The sequence below is a fragment of the Rhinolophus sinicus genome, linkage group LG17 (assembly GCF_036562045.2).
Source record: "Rhinolophus sinicus isolate RSC01 linkage group LG17, ASM3656204v1, whole genome shotgun sequence".
In the NCBI taxonomy this organism is placed as follows: domain Eukaryota; kingdom Metazoa; phylum Chordata; class Mammalia; order Chiroptera; family Rhinolophidae; genus Rhinolophus; species Rhinolophus sinicus.
The window spans coordinates 18,048,810-18,069,640 of NC_133766.1; the positions used below are offsets into that span (position 1 = coordinate 18,048,810).

At 41.8% G+C, this 20,831-nt stretch overlaps 1 protein-coding gene across 3 annotated transcripts in view; it reads left to right on the forward strand.

The window, feature by feature from the left end:
- The first annotated feature begins 9,424 nt into the window (after window positions 1-9,424).
- Window positions 9,425-20,831, forward strand: part of KCNH1 (potassium voltage-gated channel subfamily H member 1) — a 333,308-nt gene continuing 321,901 nt past the window's right edge. For all 3 annotated transcript variants that reach the window (XM_074322079.1, XM_074322080.1, XM_074322081.1), the window contains exon 1: window positions 9,425-9,747. In XM_074322079.1, the coding sequence (XP_074178180.1) occupies window positions 9,669-9,747 (79 nt within the window). In that variant the 5' untranslated portion in view covers window positions 9,425-9,668. The remainder of the gene's footprint in view (window positions 9,748-20,831) is intronic.

Below are 20,831 nucleotides of genomic sequence, written 5' to 3' on the forward strand. Positions count from 1 at the left end.
TTCAATCTTAGCTTCAGGGGGCGGAGCCCACCATCCCTTGTGGGACTCGAGGAGTTGAACCAACAACCCTGTGGTTGAGAGCCCACCGGCCCATGTGGGAATCAAACGGGCAGCCTTCGGAGTTAGGTGCATGGAGCTCTAACCACCTGAGCCACCGGGCCGGCCCCGCTACCATGAATTTTTACGGGCCCTTCATCCCATGTAGACTTCAACTGCACATCATATCCCTGAGTATCCTCTTACCCTCCCTTTTTAGGAGCTAAAACACATTTCCTTTTTCGCTTTAGCCACCTCCTAAATTGTTTACCTTAGTCCCTGCTGACACCCAGGCTCTTGAGGGCTATCCCCAAGCAGCAGTCCAAGTATTGGCTCAAAAAATACAGTTATCTCCCTAAGAAGAATTCTGGTGCCAACTGTTAAGACGATACATTTTTTAACTTCCGTTACATCACAAAGCTCTTTGCCCCCTAATTTTTGCTTACCCTTCCAGCCTCATCTCCCCACTATTCCACGTTCCTTTTTCTGCTATCATCACACTATGCTCCTCCTCATTCTCATATTTTAAAAACATGTCACTACTTCTGCTGGAAGCTCCTTCCATCCTCCCATAAAAGAAAAAATATTTTTAAAAGAGAAATCAAATCATGCCTCTTGTACAAATATAAAATAAAAACACGTCAAAGATTTTGCTTCACTCATTAATTAACGAAGGAACTAGTAAGACGCAGCAACTGGTTCAAAGGAGAATTCAAAGAGTAAAACATACAGAGGTCATGTCATATAGGCCATCAGGAATAAAGTGAATTTGCTTCAAAAATGCAAAGTTGGCTTATTCTACACTGGGGAGGGAAAATCCATCAAACCTCCATCGGAAAAAAATTCATTTGTATATCTCTGGGCAAGAATAATTTGCATTGCTGTAAGTTGTGTACAAGTTAGAGTTGTAAATAGCTCAAAGACCATGAGAGACACAAAGGCCCCACAAATCAGATATCTTGAAAGGATGTGCTAGACACTGCCTAGCGCTTTCATTGAAGACATCCAGTCGTCTTTTTGCTCCACTTCCAAGGCTTTCAGAATTTTTCTTTATACTTTCTTCTTCTCCTTCTGCCATCTTCTGCTCCTCTCTGTTTCCCCACTTGGTTTACCTATTTTGATGCTCAGTGTTTAACTTTTCCCTTTGTAGATTCTCCCAGCCCGTCTGTTTAATAACCTATCAGCAATTTGTTCAGCATCACGTGAAACAGTGGTTTTCAAGATAATTTCTTTCTTTCTCCTTTTGAATAAAATCCGGGAAACATTTTCTTGTGCTTAGGTTTCTGGTGCCTCTGCTATTTCTTTCAGCTGGGCTTGGAGGCTTGATCTGACTTTAACTAGCTGTACAGTTTCTTACTATATTTTTTCCATACCTTAGACTTCAGTTTCTTCTTTATAATGTTTTGGAAAGTTGAATACAGTTTAAGTAGTATTCTCTTTAACAAAGAAGCTAAGAGCAAATGGGATCTTGAAAAAGTCTATATCCTCTGTCATTTGATACATTTATATGTATATAGAGTCTCTAAGTGGTGGTCCCATACTTTATATATTCATTTACCAGACCTAAGAATAAGGTTTTGGTTGAATGCCTCATTTTCCCGAATTCTCAGAATATGAAGGTCATTAGTCTCTGGCATTTGGTTCACAGGTTGACACAACTCTGGTATTTATCTTTTGTCATTTCTGTATTTATGTCCATCTGAATGTGAACTATTTGGAGACTGTAGGTGCTTTTTCCCCCCTTGTGTTCCTCTCCACTTTCTTCCTTACTGGGATGACTTATAATAGTACTTTTAGAACTGTGTTGTAATAGTTAATCATTATTTTATGGAAATAAATTGGATTAAGTCTCTTGATCATTCATTCATTCTATGTAGTTCTTACCAAAAGATAATTTACGATGTGACTTGCTCGATAGCCATAGAGGGGGCCTATTAATGCTGAGCCAGTATTTCCAGCATAGGATGGCCATGGTGAGTAAACAAAGTGGCATTTGAAGAGTGGAGGTGAGTAGATCCCATACTAGTAAAGAGAGAAATCTTGTGATAACAAGAATATTATGTAAACAGACCAAAATTATCCAAATAGGTTCACAATGATTCCCCAGGGATTTCAAAGCAAAAGTAGGAATTACCGTGCAGTTGGATTTTCAGTTCTGAATCTTGGCCCACGTTAAGCACAGAGAGGAATATCTTATGCTGCTTTCCTGGGAGTCCTGGGTGCAGCTGGAGAACAATTTGGGAGCTATAAAAACTCACTCACTAGGCTATGGGTGGCGGGGATCCCTGGCCTGGGGAGGGAGAAGAAGGCAGTGTCTGAGGCAGGCCCTGCAATGGGTGGAAAGCCAGGTTTGGATGGATAGATCTAGCTGTAAGCATGCTGTCATGTAGCAGGCACTCTTAAGGTTTCTGCGTCCTGCTTCTCTTAGGAGGCGGTTGCTGTAACTTCCTGGGAAGACTGGGGGGTTAGCTTCAACGATAAACTCCTAAAATTCATGGGTTGTTTTTTCTTGCTCTTCTTATGCAGTGTCCCTCCCCTCATAAGTCCCTTAATTGCAGGTCATTTAGTTGCATGAACTATTTTTAGAACAGAAGAGGGAATACAGTGTATGACCGAAAACAAATAAACAAGTAAATGAGGGTGTGGCAGACATTACTCTCCTGCTTTACACTTACTAACTTATTTAAACCTCATCACAGCCAAGTAAAGCAGGTAATAATATATTATCGCCACTTTACAGATGTGTAGATTATATAAAATTACACATATATTTTGCCTTGCAAAGAAGTAATCTATTAAAAAAGAGCCTCATGTTTTACGTAATTTACAGTCATAGTTAGTCCCAAATCTTGGTGGGTTTAGGGAGAGGTAAGGAGGGGAATCTCTAATGCTGCTTAATTGAGTTGACTTCTGCCCTCTAGTCTAAAGCATTCCCACCCCCTGCTCCTCTTTTAATTCCTGAGGGAATAAATTTCATGTGTGAAGGTTGGTGGTGTCCCTCTTCAGCCAGCGATACCTGGAAATGTTGTTTTAGCATTTGATACCGCTATTGAAATTGCACTGAATCTTCCAACTTACCGGCGATCATGCTAAACATCTTGTTTTTCATTTGTTGGCCTATCCCTGATCTTCACCAGCAATATAGCCACAGTAGCTGCTTCTCTGACGGCTTTTGGGCCTTATATTTGATGAAGATCTTTGGCTGATATAGGGTGATAATAGGACTCTTCGAAAATATTTTTTGGGTTATTTGAAACTGCATACAATAGGGTAATGAACCCTAACTCTGTTTATATGCTAACTAACGATGTTTATTGTACCCCAAAAGAGTGTCAGAAGCTACCACTGTTCCTTTAAGAATAATAATAGTAGCTAACACTTATATAGTGCTTGCGCTGTGCCAGGCACTGTTCTGATTGATTTGTTTCCTCTCTCCTGTCCTTTTCTTCTAATTCAAGCCTCATATAGATGCAGTAAGTAGTGGGAATTGTGTCACATGCTTACACTTGGTTGCAAGGGAGGCTGGGCAAGGCAGGCCCCAGTCTTTGCCTTGGGAGTTAGGACGCATAACAAAGGAAATGAACTCAATATAGAAATGTGTTTAAAAGATGCTGGGAAACCATAAATATGAATAATGCCATTACAGAGACATAAAAGGAAAATCAAGAATGTGGCATCTCAGAAGCCAAGGAAAAAACGCGTTTCAAATGCCACCAAGAGGCCCAGTACTATGGAAAGGGAAAAATGTTCATTGGCTTTAGTGATATGGAAATCAATAGTGACCTCGGTGAGACCTTTCAGTAGCGTGATGGGAGAGGAAGCAGATAGACAGTGTTGAGGAAAGATGTGAGGAGGAAGTGGAAATGGTGAATTGAGGCAATTCTTTAGAAATCAGCAGTGAGGAAGGTGATATAGGATATCACTTTATACCCTAGGATAGCAACTGATACAGTAGGAAGTTTTCTTCTTTAGTCCTAATGTGCAGGATTCAATAAGGAGGAGATGCTGCAGATAAAGGATAGAAAAGGTATAATCAATAATGGTACAATAGTTATTTAAATTCACTAACATGTTTTCACCAGTTTCTCTGTTCCCCATTGCATCTTGTACTCCATTCCTCTCTTCTACATTCATTTTCTTTCCACTGTTGTATATTCTTAAATAGTATTTTTCAGCAAATGTCTATGTTTTCGCTTTTCTGTGTTTTGAAATGCCTTTATTTTATCCTCCTTTTAAAATAATAGCTCAGATAAATACGAAAAAGATTCAAACATACAAAAAAGTTGAAAGAATTGTACACCAACCACCTAGATCCTACAATTGTTAACACTATGCTGTGTTTATCATACCTCTATTTATCTATTTGGCCACCTAATTTTTTTATGCATTTCAAAATAAGTTGTAGACATCCATATACTTCCCCTCTAAATACTTAGCCTGAATATCATTAACTATGTGTCCACTATGTGTTTGGAGTGCCTTTTTTGAAATAAAATGTACACTATGTATAAAACTCAAACATACCATTTCATGAGTTTTGATAAATGCATAGACTTGCAAAACCTACACTTGCATCAAGATATAGAATGTGGTCATCACTCCAGAAAATTCTGTCATGCCTCTTCCCAGGCAATCCCCAGTCTGCCTCATGAGAGACAAACATTCTGATTTCTTTTTCACTATAACTTTGACTGCTTGGTCTAGAACTCTGTGTGAATGGGATCATACACCATGTACTTTTTTTGTCTAAAGCATTTTTACTCAGCATGTTTCTGAGATTCATCCCTGTTTGCATTTATTTGTAGTTTGCTTCATTTTATTACTGAATAGTATTCTGTTGTATGAGTCTCATTTACGGTGTTGAGCTATTATTGGTATAATTTGTAATTATGTCTGTATGCTCACTATAGGGGGAATTTTGATCAGTCAGACCTTAAGGTGTACTGGTTTGTATAAGTTTTTCCTATAGGGGCAGTTTCGTATTGGTTTCTGACAGGACTATGTGAGATTTCTACATAAATATCTTGACACGGGTTTCCCACACTGTGAGGGTTGTTGGGATAATTCCATCCCATATATGTGGAATGTTATAATAAAACAAGACTGTTGTAAATGGCTTTTAATTATTTTCCACGAGGGCAGATGTGGTAAGAGATCTGGTTCTCTTCTAATAAGAAAAAGTGAGAAAGAGGGAAAATAGCTTTAGGCATTTAGAGGGATACACGAAAGGTCAGGCAGTTAGGTTCACGAACTTGCCGTGTGCTAGTCACAGCTGAGTGTAACACCCACATCAATGCATCCTTCCCCCCCCCCTCCAGTCAATTAGATTCATAGACTATGATTCTCATTGAGGCAGATTCTCTTTCTTCTCCCAGCACTTGTGGGAAGATATTTAGAATACAGAACAGATCTGTCAAATAGATATGGCCTGCCCAACTCTCTTTGTATAAGTCTATTTGAAAAGAAATTTTGTTAACAGAAATTACATATAATAAATATGTCAGTCATTGGGTTATAGAACCTGAAATTTCCTGTGCTGCAAATTCCCCATCTTTTAGATATTTCATGCATGGTGGCTAAGTAGGTTCAGTTTCTAGGTTCAGTTTCTCCTAATGATGCTAAGTATGTGCTAACAATGGAGCATTCCTGCTTGCCCATTCTGGCTCCCACCTAGGCCTTCCAGAACTCATAGGCAGTTCTCCTCTGTGTGAGGGTTTCTTGGGTTTCTGAAATCTGTCATCTATACCTGATAGAATCTTAATAAAAGAAAAAAATGGAATCCCTGTCTTCGATGATGCCACTTGTTCCCTCTGGCATGTCATATTGTCTTCTTCATTTGATAGTTTTGTATTTTTATTTTATTTTAAGATTTTATTGGGGAAGGGGAACAGGACTTTTATTGGGGAACAGTGTGTACTTCCAGGACTTTTTTCCAAGTCAAGTGGTTGTCCTTTCAATCTTAGTTGTGGAGGGCATAGCAGGGGGCACAGCCCACCATCCCTTGCGGGAGTTGAACTGGCAACCTTGTGGTTGAGAGCCCACTGGCCCATGTGGGAATCGAATTGGCAGCCTTCGGAGTTAGGAGCATGGAGCTCTAATCGCCTGAGCCACCGGGACGGCCCTTTGTGGTTTTTTTTTTGCATAGAGATTTTTCAGTCATCTTCTGGACTCTTTTCCCAGCCAGACTGCTGACCTCTGTCTCCATGCTTTCTTTGTAGTGTTATGCCTCCATCACCATCAATTCTTTTTGCAAACTCACTAATTATAGCATGACTTAATTACATTTATGAGAACAAAGATTGGTAAAGTTTATCTTTGTTTCAAAGAGCTTGCCATCTATTTGTGTGATAAATATGTGTTACAATTGAGGGGTAAACAAAATACTGAGGGAGTACAGGAGGAGAACCACTGAGAAGGAAGGCAAGCTGGAAACATTGGAGTAAAATTTGAAGGCAAGCTAGAAACATCAGAGTAAAATCAGACTGTATCTTTCTTGATAGAAATTATAGGCAGTTGTAGGGCCTTTCTGCAGAGTGAGACAGAGGCAGTTTAATTGGAACTCTGGTCATGGTTATTTAGAATTATCCCTTTAAATGAAAAGTAGCTTTGTCCGTTATTAATATGTAAAAAGAAACCAAAACAAAACAAAAACAAATGCAGGGGCTCTCAACTGGTTTGCCAAAGCACATTGGGGTATTGTGAATCCTTCATGAATGTTTTACCAAATTTTGACAAATTTGTAAGATTAAAGTTGGATCTAACTGAGATTCCTATATTACGTTGATAGATCTCGGACAGAACTGTAAGCTGAGCAGGTCCTGGAACTGAGTGTAGAGTAGGAAACAGAAGGTGGCATGTAAGAGGTAAGAAGCACAGTATGCTGTCAAACCAGCCCCAAGAAAGATGGTGTGTTTACTGAACACGTGCAGCCTTGGTCTGTGAATATCAAAGACAATATGGACAGGGCAGACCACAACTCTATGCCCATGATCAGATATAGTGTTGAGGGTTGGCCAAGAGAATGGGGCAATGACTGGACATGCTTTCATAGACACTGTGAGATGCTGTCACACTGAGTAGTGATGGTGGTTAAAGATTGCTGACTTTTTAGTGTCGTTTCGGGTCTTTTAATTTCTTCAAGTGTGCCACTAAAAATTACAGTATTCAAAATGGTACACACACACACACACACACACACACACACACACACAGTGTGGGCTGAGAACCACTGTAGTAGTACATTTAAAATTAAAATGGAAGATATCTCCTTGTTCCTTTTCCTTATCAGATAACCTACCAAGGCTTTAACACCTCTCACCTCAAATGAATATCATCTGTTTTCTTTTCATCTGAGCCACAGAACATGATAGCTCATTAAAATCTGAGAAATTTTATTAAGTCTGTATGACAGCTTCCCCCCCATTCTTTTCTTTATCTTCCTCTCACAAGCAGGATTATGAGGTGGCTTGATGAGCTTTAATACTGTCATGAAAAATCTCCCCTTGGGCATTTGTTTTTTTACAGTAGATAACAACCCTAAAGAGACTTATTTAAATGAACTTATTTAAATGAAATGGGCAGGTACCACAGAATCATCTCGGCACCAAATACATTTCAGAGTAACCTCTGTTTAACCACCGTTTGTTACCTCATTTGTAATAGAACAAAGAACCACTAGACGGAGCTAGGGTTTAAGAAATCATAGGTCTAATTTGGGTGACAGCCGTGCTGGTTACAATGTTATGGAAGACGCGTATCATTACTTTAATTTCAAAACCTATGCAAGCCGTGCCTAACTCTGCTAAAACAATCAGTTTGCTTTGTACCCATACAAGATGACACAAAAGGTGATGTTTGTAATGGCCAATTTATTTAGGTACTCTAATGATGTTTGACCTTGGTATAACATTTTACAATTTAGAGTACATTTTACATTTTAGGGTACATAATTACATTTGATCTTCACAGCAACTCAGTGATTGCTGGGCAAGAACCAGTTCTATTTTTGATATTGATAAATGGAGACAGGGTATCTGCTGTACAATAATAGGATATGTCAGGATGGTTAACTCGGACAACTGAGGTTGCAGTCTCAGTTGTTTTCCTGTTACATTTTTGTGTTGACTGTTGACCCAGCCAGGAACTAACTAGAAAACTATCAACTTATTTCTTGTGTCGGGCACAGACTTATTCTCTGGCCACACTCACTGGGGACATATAGTAAACAGACAGGCAAAGAATATGTGTAGGTGGAAATCTTCCAAAATAAATCAACAAAGGAAGGTTGTCTGAGCTCCTTCCCAGGAACCTTCTCTGTATGTGATTCTTTATTATAACAGGGGGCAGGTGTGAAGACCAGCACCTCATCCTGTGCAGTGTGTACTGTCCTTCAAGCCAAGGCTTCGATTATTAGTTAATGTTAAATGTTGGGGAAGCTGCCACTCCACACCCTTACCCCAAGCATTTGCACTCAGAGACGAGTCCACCGTTTTGATGTTTGTCAGACAGTTTGTTCCTGTTTCCTAACCTTACACACTGATCATAATAGGTTGTGCTTCAGCTAAAAAAAGTGTTTTCATATATATATATATCAGGGGTGCCAAACATGTACATGTTTTAAGAGATGTTATCTATGTGTTACTTTTCGAAGTTGAATTACAGTAGCAATAAGTAGTACGACATTTGCATAAAAGATGATGTTAATCAAATGAATGCTAGCATCACTTATTGCATTACAATTTCAATACAGTTTTTTCCTTTCTTAAAATGTGTATACATTTTTTTGGCTATGTATGTGTATATTCTTGTCTTTTTGCTAAAATATTCACTGTATAGAGTGGAAATCAGGTCAGTCAGTCAACAAATTTATCAAATGTCCCGAGCTTGCATCTGGCTTTTGGTTACCTTTAAAAACAACACAAGGCAGCTCTTCTGGAGCTCAATCCGTTAGTCAGTCTGCAAGTCTGACCTCTTGCAATTTCATTAATTACTCGTAAAACACTGGCTTCAGAATCAAAGTGGGGCAACTTTCACAAACGAGGCTAAGAGACCAGAGGGGAAGGCAGGAAGGTGTCCCAAGAGCTTCAGAGGTCCCAGGGGCTCCAGCCTGAAACAGAACAGAGAGTCACGTCATCATACCACCCCAAGACTCATGGTGTCTTTGTTGGGCGTGAATCCACCAAGAAAGCTCCTCCACTCAGCCCAAAGCACACCCTGAACGCATTTCCCGGCTGTGCCCAGAGGGTGGCGCTGCTAATTCAGCCTTGGCCCACCGCCTCTCGCTGCCTCCGGGCCGCTACCGACCCCGGGCTGGGTCTCCCGCAGGCGGGCTTGGGGCACGCGCCCGGTAGGGGGCGCCGCTGGCCCAGGCGCCGCTGCTCCCTCCGCCCACCCGCAGGCAGCTGCGGCGAGGCGAGCCCCAGCAAGTGCACTGCGAGGCGGGCCGCAGGGAGGTAGGCGCGAAGAGAGCGCGAGGGTGGAAACCGGAGGGAGCCGCCGCCCCTGCCATCCCGGGTCCCCGTGAGGCGCATGGGGCGCTTCGAGCTAGGATCGCGCGCGGGCTCCGCGCCCCTTTTCCTGCTGCCGTGAGAAGCCGCACGGGGACGCTCCCCAGACCCCGAGCTGCCGGGAGGATGACCATGGCCGGGGGCAGGAGGGGACTGGTGGCTCCGCAAAACACGTTTCTGGAGAATATCGTCCGGCGGTCCAATGGTAAGAGGTGCATTCGAGTTTTAGTTACCCAGGCTTTGTAACGGTGCCTTTATTGCGGTCGCCTCCCGCCGCTCGGCGCCAGCAGATGCAGCAGAAACCAGAGCTCTGCTGGGAGCCGCGGGCGGGCGCCCGGGCTGCCTCCCGGAGGATGGGAAAGGTGGGCAGGGCGGGGCGGGGACTGATGGGCCCCCATTCCAAGGAGAGAGCTCTCCTGGAGGTGCCTGTGGGTTTTTCTCCCACCTTCTCGGTCTCCCCAGAGAGCTTGACAGGTGATGAGCAAAGTACTGGAAAAAGTGATGGGAGGCTGGACGCAGCACGGCAGGAGCAGGAGCGGCAGCGCATTCCCCACCAGTACTGCCCCCACCCCTCCGCGAAGGCTCCCAGGGCGCTCCGGCTGCTGCTCCCGAGGCGCTGCCTCACCACAGGGGTGCCAGCAGTAGAGACCTGCAACTTTGGTCCCGGTCCCCAGGGATGGCAGGATGCAGCTGCCTCTCTCTACCTCCCATCTCGGCGGCGTAAGTCCGAGGTGTAGGGACGTGGGGACTAAGGGTCGTGCTGCAGGCTGCCGGGTTCCACCTCTTCACCCCCCCCCCCCTTAGAGGTTAAGGCTCATGAAGGGAAGAATTTCCTGGACACAGGTGGGAAGTAGAGGGCACAGGTGCAGAGCTGGCTAAGTGGTCACGGGCAGGAACCTGTCATAGTTCCTCTGTTCCAAACCCACCACAATGTTTTATGCCCACCTATCTTGCTCACCTATAAATTCCCATACTCTCCAAGCTTGTAAATCTCTCCATTATCCAGTAAACCAATGCTCCCCGCCCCTCTCTTTCCTCGTGGCATTAAGATGGACAGTAGCACGAAGCTGTGGGTGGCCAGAGTCCTACCTTGTTTCCCGAAAATAAGACCTAGCCGGACAATCAGCTCTAATGTGTCTTTTGAAGCAAAAAATAATATAAGACCCGGTCTTATTTTTACCATAGGACCGGGTCTTACATAATATAAGACAGGGTATAATATAATATAATATATAATATAATATAATACAATACCGGGTCTTATATAATGTAATATAAGACCGGGTCTCATATTAATTTTTGCTCCAAAAGACGCATTAGAGCTGATTGTCTGGCTAGGTCTTATTTTTTGGGAAACGGTAGTAGCAGGGCTGGAAAGGGAAACATTTCAAACGCCTTTAGGACCCAGTGTGGAGCACCCGGCTAAACCGCTTGCAGAGCAAATAGGAGCCCGGCAGTTGGAAGGAAGGTGCAGTGCACACTCGTTCATCAAACGATTAAAATGAAAGGGGACCAAGCCTAGAGGTGCTCTTTCCAGGCTCCTGGACCTCTCTTCTTTCAGAGACAGATGACGTTCATTAAGAGGACGTGAAGAGCTAACTCAGGAAAATGGGTTTTAAAAATGTGTAAATATCTTGGTTTCAGAGGCTTAAGGAGCTTGTGTTAAAACTATAGGTTTCTATTTGGATTTAGTTAGGGATTCAAGGGAAGGGCATGAAAAGTGACTTATGCTACTAAGAAATACTCTGTCATTAAAAAGTGATTTAAGTTTATCTTATAATAAAAAACTAGGACAGCAAATCATGTATTATTTAAACTCTTTCTTAGAAATGGTCATTTTTCATGTGCCTCTTAAGAGTAAGTATTGAAGAGTTTCTGGTTAGTCACCTTTCCCTTCAAGGTCTTCCTCTTTTAAACTAAAGTGGCTTTTAGAGCAAGGTCACAGCCTTTACCTAGGGATGCAAGGGAATGATAATTATTACATGATCAGCCACAATGAAGGCTTCTACCATAAAAAAAGCTGGCAGTGTTCATAGATTTTAAAATAAAATCTATTTAAGAGTTAATGTGCTATGATTGCTATTGTTATTGGCCTGTTACGGGAAATGGAGGCAATTTTGCAGATTTGGGGATCCCATTGCCAGTGACATCAACTTTCTCAAATATCAATGACAATTCTGGTTTTTTTTTTTTTTGTTTTTTTTTGTGAAGAGGCTATATTCTTTAAGTAAGAGGGAAATCTTGTATCTAATGTATACCATATTATGTTTTTGAGTGGAGAGAGCAGTAAAAGACTCTTACATGTAATAGCCACAAGGTTCCCTGGGCTTGTAGGAGGAACTTAAGAATCTTGGCGCTAAAACCACAATAAAATAAATAAATAAGTAAATAACCCCCCAAAACTCTGAAGCTGATACCAACAGTTAAAAACATCGGCAGCTGAGAAGGCAGAATACCTTCTGGTTTAGTTGATTTTCTTCCAGCCACCTTTGTAGGCAGACATAGAATGTCAATAGAATAAGTAGCTGGGGATATTTTTAGTACTGGCACTTTAATTTCAGGACCAGTTCCAACAGCTTGACTTCAATTAACCAACCAACCAAACAGCAGCAACAACAACAACAAACACATCGTGTTGGGAAAAGTGGATGAACTTTTAAAATTATCTATCATTTCAGAAGAAAAGATTCTGATCTTGAAATGTGGGATTTGAGTTTTTAGTGATCTTTTTCATAATATTTCCTGAAAACAAATATAAAAAAAAAAAGTGGACTCTTGGAAATTATCTACATGCATTATATTATTTTACTGTGATGGAAAAAGTCTATTTAAAAATATTGATTGTCTCCTCCTAAAATCCACCAGCCTTTTTTTGGACATCACCGTATTTAAATAGCATTTTACCTTTAAATAGCGATACATTTTGATCACTTGATTAGGTATTTTCTACCAGTGGTCCTATGCAGTATTTTTGTTCCTCTTTTAAAGATCAGAAAACTGAGTCCTGGGAATATTAAATGACTCATTCAAAGTGACAGGCATACAGTGCCTGAGGCAGGTGTTCTTTAGAAGGTGTCATTCATCCTTCTTGTAACATCATTGTTTTTCCAGCCATTCTGAGTTAGCCAGTGGAACTGTTTTCATCATCTCTAAAAAAACTACTCTCATTATAGGCTAATTATAATAGAACTGACTTTGTTTAGGGGCGTGGAATATCTTGGTGTCTGGAATAACCTCGGACTGTAGATAAGACAGAGCTTAGATGATATCTAGTCTGTTCTCCTTCCCCACCGTTGTATAGACGAAGAAATTGAAGCATGGACCTATTCTCAAATATTTAAGGGCAAAACTGATGAAGCCCTGAGCCTCTTGACCCCCATGTCACGTTACTCATGGTCCACCATGCAACGACCTTCCTTGTATTACCATTATTTTCTCTAGAGAAGCATAATTTCCCAGTGGAAATTAAATAAAATGTTAGAACAACAAGAACAACATGCATTTTGGCTAACAGCCACGCTACCACATCCAAACAGAATAACAGGGCAAAGGAGAAGCTAATTTTGTTTCAAGGAAGGGCAGTATTTTCATCTTTGTCAATGGTTTGGCTGAAGGCACAGGCAGGATAAAATGGGCACTGTAACATTCACGTGCGCATTATACAATATGAAGTCTCTTTTCATAAACTATCACCTTGCATGCTCATAAACCCGCAAAGGAGGTGCAGTTGTTTCCGTTTTAGAGTTTTGGGAACTAAGAATCCTCGGGTTAAATAATTTATCTACAGTTAGTAAGAGGCAGACTTTGTACAAGGCAGTTAAGGGCCACTCGGGGATTAGTCAGCGCTTGTGACTGGCTCCTTCATTCTACAAAGATTTATTGAGGGCACTTATTGAACGCTGGGGATATAGTGGAAAATAAGACACCCCCCTTAGCTTGAGTAAGTTACATTCTGGTGAATCTAGGTCCAGGGATCTTGTTTCCACAGTGTTTCCTGGCTGTAACTTTTACTTAGAGCTGACAGTGTATTTAAAAAAGCACTTTTAAGGTGTTTACTGCTCTTGATGGGACTACAATCTAGTATAACTTTCTTTGATACACTCTGAATACCATTTGAAGTAGGACTTTGATCATTATCTCTGCTTTGGGTAGTTGTAAGTAGGCAGTAGGAATAATTAACGGGCCAGATTTGATGTGATTTTGCTTATGGTCTACTGGGGATCATTTCAAATTCTTCTACTGACTTTGTAGCCACACAGGCAAAGCCACTCTTTCTCTCACAGATTCATGGTTGGAAAGTGTTGTTTCAGAATTTTTTGATGTTGCTTAAATCTGCAGGCACTTACTTTCAGAATGCTTGCTGAAGCAAATAGGAGATCTGGTTCAGGAAGGCTGGCAGATCTTAGTGCCAGGAAACTACAAAAGTATTACCCTAAATGGCCCCATTCGAGGCAGAACATATGTTTTAGTGTTCAGAAACCTATATCAAACAATTGTAGATGCCAGTAAGAATCCATGCACATTAGCAGGAGTGAAACTCAGCACAGTTTGGTCCAGATGTAAGTACATGTATAACTTGCAGATTGCCAAATCAGCTGTGTTTTTGTAGAGTGTTAAGTTGGTTTCGGTTGTTGATACAATTAGTTAGCAAACAGGATGAGAGCCATAGGTAATATGGTGTCTCCTTGTAGATGTGTTGAGCCACGGTAATATTTGTAAAACAGAAAAGCTAGTTAAAATCCCTTCTTGTTCTGAAAGGGGAATGGATGAGAATCTGGATTGTGACCAGCTCAACAGAGTTTGTTTTTTCTTGTAATATGTTCTAAGATAACCTTCAGCCCAGGCTCAGCTGTCTTTCTCTGAAAGTGTCAAAAAGTTTAATCTGTTGGACTGAGAGGATGAAGCCTTGTTATTTAACATAAGACAATAAAGTTTCCAAACTCCATGATTTTTGTGGAATCCATCTATGTTAGTAATCTATCATTAGAGAATAGATACATTTGAGGAACATTGTGGGTAAATCGAATCTCTGGCTTCCTTCTTTCTGAGACCAGCTCTTCATTTAAGATGGGGCTTCGCTTCGTTTGGTTCCTTCAGTGTTACCTTGAAGCCCCTCATTCTTCCCCTCCCCTTTCATTTTTGTTAGTTAATGGCTTGTAAACAAATGCTTAAGATATACTTTATTTATTGAAATGAACCCTTTTTGTTTTTGTTTTGTTTCTGTCTTTAGGTGACCGCACTTGTAACTGGTGAGAAAGAGAATCACAGAATATTAGGTCTGAAGGGACATTCTTTATAATCCCTTTTCCAGTGTTTGCATCCTCTCCAGAATATCCCTTCCGATAGTTATCTAGCCCATTCTAGAATCGCTTCTGTGATGGGACACTCACTTTCTTACAAGGAATTTTATTTTCAAGCAACTATATTTGTGAACTAGGTTTACCCTCTCCTCTCCTCCCCTCCCCTCCCCTCCTTTCCCCTCCTTTCATACTTTTCTCTTTCCTCCTCCCTCTCCTCCCCTTCTTTTTTTATTGTTATGTTGTTTGGTTTCACCAACATCTGCCCACTTACAGCTACCACTCATTTAAGATCTGCCCCTTGGAACTAAAGTGACCTAGTCCACTCCTTTTTTTCCATATGAAAACCTTCTTTATTTTAATAATTCGATAAGTTGTCTTGATTCTTCTACCCTTTCTAAAACCTTTAAAAATTGTTGAATACCACAATGCAAAAGCACATAAGATAATTTTGTACAGCTTCACACATTTGTATAAATACTATGCTGTCACCACCTATGGCAAGAAATTGAATTTTGCCAGCTCTCTAGGAACTCCCTGGGGCCCTTCCTGGTCCCATCTTCCTTGCTTTCCAAAGGGAGACAGTTCCTGATTTTATGGTGATGACTTCTTGTATTTCCTCATAATTTTACCATCTTGTTTTGCATTCCTGAACACTCCCATTTATTTTTGTCTTTTTTTGAACTTTAGATACATGGGATCGTGCAGCCTGTATTCTTTTGTCAGTTGGAGTTGTCTGCGTGTATTGTTGGTTCATTTTCACTGCTGTATAGGCCTTGATGGTATGTCCATAAGACACACGTCATTTACGCATTTTGTTGTTGATGGACATGTGTTGGCTTACAAATTGGCCCCCGTACATGGAAGGGAGGGAGAAACCAAAGACAGAGACAGACCACTCCAGATTGGTAGGTGGCGGGTTTACAAAACAAGGGAGCTTAGCTTATATACGAGGCTTGTCTTGGGTGGCTACAAGATGGGTAGGTCTCTGCACTGCGCACCAGAATCTTAAAAGTTTATATAGAGGCCTTAACTTGGTTCATTCACATATCAGTCCAGATGGTCTCAACAAGGCTGTGTCAAGGCTGTTACTCTCTCAAGGCTGTGTCCTTGAAACAGCTCCCACTGTAGGAACGGTGGGCAGAATGTACATTCCAAGGATGGGGGTGGGGCTGATGAGCCTCTGATTGCCTGTGTCCAGCTCAAGGGTCAACTGGCAGGTCACATCCTCTCCATGACCTCCTCCCACATCATGTGAATTATTTCAAGTCCTTTGTTTTTGTTTTCTTTTTGTTATGAATGCTACTACAAACATCCTTGCATGTGTCTTTTGGGATGTGTGGGCACACATTGGGTATATGCCTAGGATGCATGTGTTTAACTGTGGTAGAGGCTGCCAAACAATTTTCCAAAGGGTTTGTATTACCTTACACTCCCAGCAGCAGTGCTGCAGGAGAGTTCTCATCACTCCACATCCCTGCCAACACTCGGTATTTTGTCCTCTTTTTTTTTGAATTATGACATTGCCCAAACAATCTAGCAACTAATGAAATAGGGTCATTAGAGTTATGTTAGTAATGAGCACATGATCCAAATGAAATGAGAACAAAACTTGCTCTTGTCCTTTGGGAGGCATCATATCCACTGTGTGTTGGAATGTTCTCACAGTGTGAACTCATTCACACATGATGATAAACGATGTGAAAGGCTTGCACAGTTAGAATTGTGTACAAAGGGCACATGCAAAGTGTGTGTGTGTGTGTGTGTGTGTGTTTAAGAGACTCATTTTCTTAAATGGAGAAGCAATAAACCCTGGGGATAGAGATTATGTAAGAATTAGAGCTGGAAGTGGGAAGGAACTAGGAAGTGAATGATTTATGTTTATTTTAGTGAATAAAAAATAAACCAAAATGACTAAAGGAAAGGCACAAATTTCGTGGAGGAATAAAAAGTCAAGACAAATTGAAGTGCAAAACAAAGGCTCGCTTGTAGTTCAGTTTCATAAACATGGTGGACCTGTTCTGTGCCTACTGTGCTAGAGACAGGGAGTACTAAAGTGAGTGAGACTTTGTGATGTTGGATCTCATGGAGGAACCCATGCTGAAGACCAACATGTGTTGTAAACCTCTCCAAAGAGTTAAAAGATGTTATACCAACTCAACACATGCTACACATTTCCCCCTTTTAAACACCTCACCCAAAATTATTCTTAGACTTTATAGCTTTTTCTTCTTTTTGTGAGGTTGGATGTGGGGAGACCAAATCCCTTAAGTCAATTTAAAGAAGGCTGCAGAATGTGTGAAGCTTTGTTTTGGTGTGACAGAAGTTTCCTTTTAAAAAATCTCATTCCTGGGGCAGCCGGATGGCTCAGTTGGTTAGAGTGCGAGCTCTGAGCAGCAGGGTTGTGGGTTCAGTTCCCGCATGGGATGGTGGGCTGCGCTCCCTGCAACTAAAGATTGAAAACTGCGACTGGACTTGGAGCTGAGCCGCACCCTCCACAACTAGATTGAAGGACAACGACTTGGAACTGATGGGCCCTGGAGAAACACACTGTTCCCCAATATTCCCTAATTAAAAAAAAAAATCTCATTCCTCGGGGATATCTCATTGCCCTGTCTTCTTTGGCCTGCTGTCTTGGGTGGCTCACCCATTGTTTTGAGTTTGCAGCATATCCTAGATGCTGGAGTTTGTTTGATGCTCTGGTTGTTCTCTATACAAGTGCAGTCTTGTTGAACAGATTACCGTTTGGCCAACTCATCACTGTCTCTGCTCTAATAGTCCTTAACTCCTGTTAATGACAAAATTACTTAAAACTCAAAATTACTTAAAACTCTTCTGATTGGGTATAATAGAGTTATGCCAATAATCAGAATTAATTTGCTTACTCATCCTAAGATTGTTCATTATGTAAATGAAAAAGACAACTCTTTTGATTAGTTCCATGTTGCATACCACTGATGTTCTGAAATTAACTGAGTCGATCCTGTAACTATTAATGTAATTAATAATGGAGTGCCTCAAAACCATTGTTTCTCATAGCTTTTGAAAAGCTCTGCAATGACATAAGGTGCTTTTGTAAAGGAGAGGAATGGCCTGTCATTACCTCCTTCCCTTAAAGCAATAGCACGGCCATCCTCCATGGGCATTCTCAGAGTGCTGGAGTCAGCATTTGCAAGATGATACATACTGGCAAGTTTTACCACGATTTATCTCCTGCTTAATTTTGGTTGATTAAGAGAATGAATTTGGAAAGCATATCTTAAACTAGAACTTCACCACCATGGCAAAGAAAATAAAGTTAATTTGAATGACAAAACTATATTTATTTCATCTAACTGAATTTTTAAGTTTTTGTTTTCTTTACATCTGTTTTCTCTCAGTACTATAGGGATCAAACGGATTAGAGTTCTGTGTTGCTATCATTAAGGTTGTGCTTTGAGCCTGTACGTGACCCAACGTGCTATGTGTCTCCGTTTGCCTCCTTAGAGCCATTCCCTTTTCTTTTCCAACCTGCTTTGTGTCCTGGGAGGCTGACCCATAAGGAGTACGTCAGTAGACTCCCTTGCTTTCTGGCTCCCCTGGCTCCTGGGGGCATATCAGCATGAGATGGGAGGGAGGTCGCAGTATTTATTCTCCCCGTTTCTTCCCTGCAAGGTCATTGTAGCCTATTTTCCCTTGGTTAAAGGTTACATGTCCACCTTGCTCTCTTTGGGTTTGGGTAGGGTTGGGCAGCTTAAAGTTTCCAACTGTTCCCAACCCTGGGGTACTGCACGGTCCCTGAGGTTTCTTCCTCAGTGGCGTGCTGGGGCAGGTTGGGCTGGCTGGTGCTACTTCTCAAGGGCTGATCATACAAATCTCTTCCCTATTCCTGGTTCGGTAGGTTGAAATCTGCCATGGTGGGAGTATTTACGCCTCAGAAATTGGCAAATGCTATAAGTCAGGGCTCTCGCCCAGTTGGTTTACCAGCACATCACTGCCAATACCTCACCCATGCCTTTGTCAATAACACTCCTCTAATTATCCTTCTAAGTCTGCCATTATTGTCTTGCCCAGACTCTGCTGATAGAACCAGTTGCTGGTTCTCTGGATGAAGCACTTTCTCAACTTTAGTCCAGACCAGTTTCAATCATGGAGGTGACCTTGATGAGGGGGTGTGCATTCGGGCACTTCGTTCAACAGAGCAAAAAACACCTGCATTCTGCCCGATAAAGGCAGCATATGTGCCTACCCTTGCTTTAAACTCAGCGAGTTTATCACCTACAGGCTTGATGAGATACTATCACATTTCTGTTCCATCTTTTTTCACTTTCATAATCAAATCGATTAAGACTGGAAGTAAATTGGGAGTTGATCAGAGACATTAGAAGCCAGCTAATACTAGTTCTAAGCACCAATTATAATTATTGCTTATGATCATGACCTTGGACAAATTAAATAGACTTTCTCACCTGTATGCCTGGCAGTGTGCCAAAGATTTTACTCGCATCATCAACTTCAGTCTTCACTATGATTCTATTCTGTTGGACACTTTTATTATTCCCATTGTACAAGTATAGAAACTGAGGTTTAGAGAGATTAAGTAAATTTCCTTCGGTTAATTTCTAGTAATAGATTTTTTAGGATTTTGTTAGGAATGCAAATTCTCCGGCCCTACCTAGTGAATCAGAGACCCTGGGCATGGGGTCCAGTTACCTGTGTTTTACTTGCCCGCCAGGCAGTTCTGATGGACACTACGGTTTGGAGACAAATGCTTTCAAGACAATCCCATGCATTTCTTTACTTGAGAGGTAAATGCTTGCCAGCCAGAGTGTGTGGATGGAGTGTGTGTATGTCATGTCAGAGACCGAGTGGACTTTTTCTTATAGACTTTCAATTAGTTTACAGGTTTTTGCTCACGTTCCATTTCTACCTCAGGTAGCACCTCGCGTTTCAATGTCCAGTCTCTCCAGAGACCTGCTTCTCCAGATCCCTCTGAAATTTTAAAATCGTGGCTTCCTCTGCCATGATTCTTCTGTCTACTTTTCATCTTCCAGAAACGTGCCTGCTGGTAACTCCCTTCTCTTTGTTGTTGTGAGTCTGTTCCCTTTAATTTTTCAGGCATCATTGTTTGTTGTTATGAGTCTGTTCCCTTTAATTTTTCAAGCATCATTCAAGAACGAGGAGACAAATGTGTGTGCTCGAGCCACCTTTTTGAAATGATAGCTGATACTTTTTAAAGGCAGAGGAGGTCCTAAATTCTAGTCATTCTCCTTCTGACAGATGACATTCCACGTTATACTTTTCACACATACCCAGGACATCCAGGGGCTGTGCCCTGGCTGACGTCACTGAGTGTGCCACGTCTCGCTGTGACTCTTGTCAAATGACAACACTAAAACAAATTTGGTACAAGTTTGATGACCTTCCTTTGAGGGAAAACAACCCATGGATTGGGGGCTTCTGGTGCCTCATAAGCAGTGCAGCCCTCTCCTCGAGGTATTTTGAGCAAGAGCGAGTTTTGTGGGGTGGTAGAAGCAGCACCACAGAAATGGGATTGGCGAGAAGGTCAGGGATTTCCTGATAAGGCTAGTATTTAGCAGGTCTTGTTTTCTAGGGGGAGGTAAGCTAGCTCGCGCTGAGTTCAGGGATTGTGATTGGTGTTAGGTTTCCTTGACAGTGAGGTGGTTCCCGTAAGTACAGACAGACTTAGGTTTAGGGTTGTGATGTGGGCTGAGCCACTGGGACAGCCTCTGTTTTGGGGGCCTCCATGTACGAATTAACTTTATCATTCTGTCCCCCAACCTCCGAATCCCTACCTCTCACTTGTCTGTAGTAATGCCTGCTCTTTGAATTTCCTTGTTTTCTTCTCTCTGTATCTCCCTCTGGCTCAGGTCTCAGTCTCCTTACCCTGTCTTGCACTCTCTCCAACGGTTGGTCCTGTGCTCGCTTGGTCTCCCACTTACCCTCTGGGTCTGACGATCATCTGACTTTCTTGCTCGTGGGTGCCCATTCT